Here is a 7,442-nt window from a genome sequence, read left to right on the forward strand (position 1 = left end):
GTGAGAGTGAGGGAAGCCACAGGGAACCTATGGAATATTAAAAATCAGAACAGCCTTACCTTGACCTAGTCATTGGCCATTCCACCTAGAATGCAGCGGCTAGAAACAGACAGAGGCTGTGATGGATGGCAAATTTTTCTTAAGCTTTGGGGACAAGATTAGAGTTACAGCTAACATGTAATGCAATGATTATGTAGATGTAACGAGCATCATGCCTCTGTGTGTCCATGCAATGTTCCTATGTGGGTGGGCATACCTATTACATCAGTTACTGCGAAAGTCAGAATATAACCAGGATATGTAGGTGGCAGTTCCTTCGATACCTTCCACCTTTTGAGATGGGTCTCTTGTTGGCTTTGAATGTTTCCAAGAAGGGTATTAATGGGTAACCAGTGAGCTCTAGGGATCTGGCTCTAGCACTTTATCTCAGCATTCCTGGAATTACAAGCACACACCACCCTGCCTGGCTTTCTACGTGGGTCCTGGGGTTCCACACTCAGGTTGTTGTGCTTGCAAAGGGCTTTAGCGACTGAGCCATTGCCCTAGCGCCTTTAGATATTATTTTTTATGGATTATACATGTTATCTTATTGAGCTTTTAGGGGTCTAGGTATAATGAATATCTCCATTTTCCAGGTGAGGAAATGTAGGCATAAAAGGATTGAAGAATGCGCTCAATGGAGAGTTGGGAATTCTGACACAGCCTGGCTTCAATCAGTGCACATACTAGCTATGCTCCCCATAATACCAGAACCCTCAGAGGCCAGCCAAAGCCCCTAGTGGAAGCCGTGGTGGGGATGGGAAGTTGGGGGATCCGTAAGTGTGCTCCACACCAGACAAACTGTGTCATCTGGAATCACAGAGTTTAATGAAACCCATCCAGATGCTACTGTAGTAGGCGACAGTTCTAATCAGAAATGAGAAGAATCAAAAGATGGTTCAACCTACTGGGAGAGGTGGATTTTTTTCCCTCCCAAATACTGTGTTTCCAGGGCGCTAAAACTCTAGAGAATCTCTCCCTCCCTCCCTCCCTCTTCCCCCCCCCCTCTCTCTCTAATACACACACCACACACACACACACACACACACACACACACACACACACACACACACACACGGCACATCCTGTGTAGTGATAATTGAATTTAATAACAAGACCTCACATAGCAATTAAAATGAAGCTAAAAACTTTCCATTTCCCATTTAAAGTTCTGCCTAAGGTTTATTCAGTTCAAACAAGCTAGTTCTAAAAACAACAACAAAAACAAAAATCTAGTTCTTTCCCAGTGCCCAGAGCTCTGTCCCGTCTGCCGTGAAGTCTTTGCTTTCGCTCTAGATTGCCTCTGTCTTGTCAAGTACTTACCATGCCACTGATTTACGATTTCATCAGACCACAATGCATTATCTTCTGTATGCAAATATTTCCTATCTCCTTGAACTACAACCTCTCTGAGGGCTAGGTTGTCTGTCCACATAATTTTGCTCATTGCAAACGCCTCCAGAGAGCCCAGTTCCTATAAATTAGCCTTCTTCTCTTGAGACTACTCCAGTGCCTCTTCTGTGCCAGGTGTTGGGTAAAGAGATGAAATTTTCAGGCACAAATTTCATGCTGGTGAAAAAGTAGAAGATGGGCTTGTTCTAGGTTTCCCTGGAAGGTTAGAGTGTTGAAGCAGGACGTCACAGAAAGAAGTATAGAATAGTCAAAAACATGGAAGCAGATACCCTGGGGTCATATTTGATTACATAGAACTGGATTCTATTTCCTGAGCATTTGTGTGTAAATTTCTATGTGACCTATAGGGACCCTATGGATAATTAAAAGAGATTAGGAAACAGAAGCAAACCATTTTGGAAGAAACTTCCTGAACTGCATTTAAAGAGACCTACTAAAACCCCACAACTAACACCAAACTAGAAAGTAATGATTCACACCCTGCTCTAAAAGATGAGACATAAAATGTCTGCTCTCACTATTGCCATTTAAATTGTACAGGAAGTTCTAGCAAGGTGCTGGATAAGAATATAAAACAGAAGGCATCAAGAAGATAAAGGAGGAAGGAAAATGATAGGATATTAAGTGGAGAAAATCCAAAAGTATCCATAGATACTTAAAGGTCATTCAAAAAAAACCCACCAAGGTTTTAGCTGAATATAGCACATAACACAGTAAGATATAAGCTCGATGCACAAGCATCAAGCCTGAGGAGATGGCTCAACTGGTAAAGTGCTCATTGTGAATGCACGAGGACTGGCCTTGGATAGCCAGTGCCAATATTTAAAAAGACCCAGGCATGGTGGAACACGCCTAAAATCCCAGCACTGGGGAGGCAGAGACAGCAGAATACCTTGGGACTTGCTGATCAGCCCAAGCCAGTCTAGCAGAATTAACCAGCTCTAGCTTTGATGAGACCTTGTCTCTGCAGGGGACTGGAGAGATGACTCAATAGTTAAGAGCACTGACTGCTCTTGCAGAGAGGTCCTGGGTTCAATTCCAGCAACCACCTGGTGACTCACAACCATCTATAATGGGGTCTGATGCCCTCTTCTGGCATGCAGGTGTATGTGCAGACAGAGCACTCAAACAGGGTGGATAAGCAATTGAGGCCAACATTGACCTTTGGCCTTCACGCATATATCACACATACAAAAGAATCAATTGTTTCTATAAACTCACAATGAACAATCTAAAAGTGAAATTAAGAAAATAATTTCCTTTTCAACAGCATCAAAAATTAAAAACAATTAAGGAATGAAGTAAAATAAAAATGTAAATGTAAGACTTTGACTTCAAAACTACATAAGAATTAAGAGGACATTAATGGCTCTTGCAGAGGACCTGAGTTCAATTCTCACTGCTGACAAGGTGGCTCACAACCATTTTTAACTTCAGATCCTGGGAATCTAATGCTACCTTCTAAAGCTTCAGGGTACCAGGAAGCACATGGTACATAGACATACATGTGGGCAAAACAGTCTTAAACATAAAATAAATACATCTAAACTTAAAAACTGATATAACATTGTTGAAAGACATTAAAAAGAAGATGAATACATGGAAAAACATCTTAAATATTAGGTCTTCATGTACCCTTAATATTTTAAGTCTGCAATATTTGCATAAAATTCACAGCGATTGCTACACAAATTCCAGCTGCCTTTTTTCTTCTTATAGAAATTAATAAGCTTATCCTAACATTCATACAGCAGGACCAGAATAAATAGCCTTTGAAACCTTGAACATGAACAAATGTGGAGAGCTCATATTTCCCATTTTCAAAACTTGCAATAAAGAGAAAGGAATTAAGATACACACACACAGCGCGGGAGAGAGACAGAGACACACACACAGATACTATCTTTAAAAAAATAAACAACAACTTTGTTTCATACTGACTCATCCTGAAATTCTGTCTTGCCGTGTAAATCAAGATACGGGCCACACCTGAGTGGAGCATTCTGTAGCTGTCAGTCTTCAGCTGTCTCCCCGACTGCCACCGACAGGCTGAGGCAGGAAGAGTGCTTCAACACATTTAGGGCCAGCCCAAGTGGACTAGAAACAGGAGCTCTACATCCAAATAATATATGCGAGATGGAACGTCCTACTAGAAAGCATATTTAAAACAAAACCAAACAGCTTTGCAACACAACAATGAAAAGACAAACAACCTAATTTTACCCGACTAATGAGGTAAACTGCCATCTTTCCAGAGAGAATGGAAAACTGGTCGATATGTGCGGGTGAGAATCCTCAACTTTGTCAGCCGCCAGGGGAGTTCAAATACAAGTTAGATACTCCACTCTTCCTGGGATGACAATAATCAAAGCGACAGATAATAGTGCTGGGGGAAGTTAGGAGAACTTGGAACTCATGTGTACTGCCAATGGGAATGCAAAGTGCTGTGGCTGCCTCTGTGGGAAAGTTTGGACCCTCCTTCAAAGGTTAGAGTTACATTGTGAACCAATTATGGTCATTCCATATCTATGCCCAGGAGAACTGAAAATATGTCTATTCAAGCACACATCAACCCAAGTTCATATTAACAACATGCATATTACATTCATTCTGTAAATACCCCAAATGTCCAAGGATGGCTAAAAGACAGTGTATGTCTATGAAAGAATATTATTGAGACATGGAAAAGAATGGATTAATGACTGATAATATGCTATATGGATAAGCTATGGACATATTGTGCTATGTGAAATAAGCCAGGCACAAAAAGACACAGGTTTACAAGAGGCAGATGTGTGGAGGACGGGAGATTAATGGTTGCTTTGTGCTGAGGGCTGAATGGTGGGGACGGGGCAGTGACTGCTAATTCCTGTGGGTCTCTTGTGGGTGAGAGAATGTCCTAGGAGATGATGCTTGTACAACCCTGTGAATGTCCTCAGACAGCAACTGAACTGTGCACTTCATCAAATAACTGTATACAGTACGTGAATTGTATCTTACTAAAGAGGCCAACCCAGACTGGGGAAGCAAAGCATGCTGGAGCACTTTTCAAATGACAACACACAGAGGCAAAGTCTTTCAAGAATTTAGCCTCGATTTCATTAGGAATTGGGTAAACAGACATACCTCTTCCTTAGAGTGACCTTTTCGTGTTTAGGGACTCGAAAAACCCACTAGATAAACAAAGTGGACTCTTACTGGCCAGCTCCCAGGGCAGGAGTGGAGCCTGTGCACGGATTTACTCCCCCCATCTGTTGTTCTGTTCAGTTCCCTTCTTTTGTCTGGCCATAGTTGAAGCGCTATGCTGTTAGACCAAGATGGTCTGGGTTAATGCTCAGTGGTATACTTCATGCTCACCAGATTGAAGCCCAAGGTTCAGGGCACACACAGATACACACAGACACAGACACATTGGGAAGGAGAGAGATGGGGAGGGGAAGGGAGCAAGAGATATTAAATCAATCTTCCGGTCATTCATCTCAGGTAAACCAGTATTTATACTAACAAGCCCGAGGTCTTATTATGATGACTTGTGTAGTTCATCAACTAGTGCCACATCTTCAGTTCTATGATATGTTGGTCACCGTTCAAAGGCAGTTGCTAACACTGCTTTCTATCTCATTTTTTTTTTTAACAAAAAGATGTTTACGCTACTTGTAGAGGGAGCCAAAGCATATAAATAATGTAACAATAACAATTCCATATATGGGCATGATGCCATTTGTGATGTGCTACTATGAAATCTTCCATGAAATGGGCCACTTTATCTATGCCTTCTCCCCAGCTCAGAAAGTCCTTTATACCCCCGGTTATCCCAAATCACTGAAGGGATCTGAGAGTCCTTCATAGACAGAAATGTAGTTCCAAACTTGCCATTGTTAAATCTATGTTTCTACGCTGACCAAAGCCATGCTCACGCAACCACCAAGCTCCCTCACAGTGCTAGCTAATCTCGCTACTGGAGAAAAGAGTCACCATTAAAGCCACCCCCAGGGAACCCTCAACAGCTTTGAAGCCCCATAGGATCTAAAGACTCCAGATTCCCAAGGATGTTTTATTTAGTTTCTCGGACATCCCCAGAAATCCCTCCCGCTGTTTGAGCTAGAGAGAGCTAGTTGTGGAACTCCCTCAGATCAAATGGGAGGCAGGAAGCCTGGTGTTTCCAGGGCATTCTTTCCCAAGTTTTCCTTTTAAAGTATGGGTTTGGTTCTTTTTCCTTACCTACTAGCAGGCAGCGATTCAAATTCTCTCCCCAATTGATCCATGTCCTGTGTGGGTTTTTAAAAAATGTTTCTTCCTCGTGGATTTATATGATAATGACTTCAAGTTCTTATCAAGAACAATGCTAAACTCCAAGCATTATTTCCTTCACTTCAAGTTACAAATAAGTTCTACCTTTTATTGGGTTCCATTATACAATTGTACAGTCTCGTGATTATGAAGCAGTCGTTAAGCACATTGAACGAATGGTTTTGAGCTCTACTTTTCAGCATATAGATTTTACCTAAAAAAGTACAAACCAAGCACAGTGGTGCAATTTTCCAGGCACTTCCAAGTTGCTTAAATATTTACAAATACGTAAGCACCCTGTATGAAAGCATGACGATTTTGGTGTCAGGAGGAAACACTCCCTACATATGAAATGTCTAAATTTTAACATTTGCACAGCTCCGAATATTCCTGAGAAAAGTCAGTCTCCTTGTCATTTCTCTGCAAATCTCTTCATACTTCAGCATATCTTGGGGAACCATAACCTCTGTCACTCGATGTACCACTAATTGCACAAAACACATGCAACGTGTTGTTCATCCAGGGAGAATGCATTGTGTCTTCTGGTAATATCTGAAGGAAAAACAAACCAAGAAAACCGCAGCATTATCATCAGCTGAAGCGGCTACTGCCTAAAAAAGCCTGTGTGTATGAAATTACAGGCATGCTTTAATTTATCACTGACACTGGGCTATTTAAAATGACGGGAAGCAGAAAGAGCAAAGAATAACATTACCAGCATCAGTCTTCACAGCTGAGTTACAAAGGCAGCGTATCAAAAAAGCAGAAAAGATCTGGTTACTCATTAGGAAAAACAAAAGGTCAGGAAATGCAAAATTCAATTAAACAAGACAGGGTTCGTCCTTTGGATTCCATTTTAATATGTCATCACAAAAGCTTCAAGCATGGATCCCCCTTGGGCAAGCATTTATGGATCACCTATCCACTTTCTAACAGCCATTTTCCGAATCACCCAGGGACTTTTCTAATAGTCCTTCCTGCAGACTTGAGATAATACTGAATCAAGATAAAAATCAAAGTGCCTATTTGAAAAAATTGCGCTGACATGAGCTAACTGATATAAAAATGAACTAAATATAAGATCCAAAGGTTATATTTTTATGTATGTAAAGATATGCATCCATGTTGGCATACATACTTTAAAAGTTAATCTGTTAATGTGATCAAAGCCAAAGCAACAAAGGTTTTATGCTTAAATGAATTAGAGGAAAGGAATAGAACACACATTACATTGCCCCCCTTTGAGTCCTAACTCAGGTCTTAAGTTTTTGTTTGGCTCAGTTTGGTTTTTTTCGGTATTGGGTTTTCGAGACTGGAAAGATGTTGAGTGGTTAAGAGCACTCCTGTTCTTTCAAAGGACCTGAGTTCGGCTCCTAGTGTTCTGATTGGGAGGCTCACACTGCCTCTAACTCCAGCTCCAGAGGATCCCACACCCTCCCTTTTCTTGCCGTCATACTGCATGCAAACATGCATGGATGCAAGCACACGCGCACACAAACACACACACACACACACACACACACACACACAAACACAGAGTGAACACATGAAAACATACACAAGTGAAAAGAAAAACCTAAAAAAATGGGTGTGGCCGGGCGGTGGTGGCGTACGCCTTTAATCCCAGCACTTGGGAGGCAGAGGCAGGCGGATCTCTGTGAGTTCGAGACCAGCCTGGTCTACAGAGCTAGTTCCAGGAC

General features: G+C 41.6%; 1 protein-coding gene across 1 annotated transcript in view; it reads right to left on the reverse strand.

The window, feature by feature from the left end:
- Positions 1 to 5,554: 5,554 nt before the first annotated feature.
- The window catches only part of Dock11 (dedicator of cytokinesis 11), a 196,672-nt gene continuing 194,784 nt past the window's right edge, over positions 5,555 to 7,442 (reverse strand). Inside the window, exon 53 of the mRNA XM_026790137.1 lies at positions 5,555 to 6,294. Within this exon, the coding sequence (XP_026645938.1) occupies positions 6,175 to 6,294 (120 nt within the window). The 3' untranslated portion in view covers positions 5,555 to 6,174. The remainder of the gene's footprint in view (positions 6,295 to 7,442) is intronic.

This window comes from Microtus ochrogaster, unplaced genomic scaffold (genome assembly GCF_000317375.1).
Source record: "Microtus ochrogaster isolate Prairie Vole_2 unplaced genomic scaffold, MicOch1.0 UNK42, whole genome shotgun sequence".
NCBI classification, from domain to species: Eukaryota; Metazoa; Chordata; class Mammalia; order Rodentia; family Cricetidae; genus Microtus; species Microtus ochrogaster.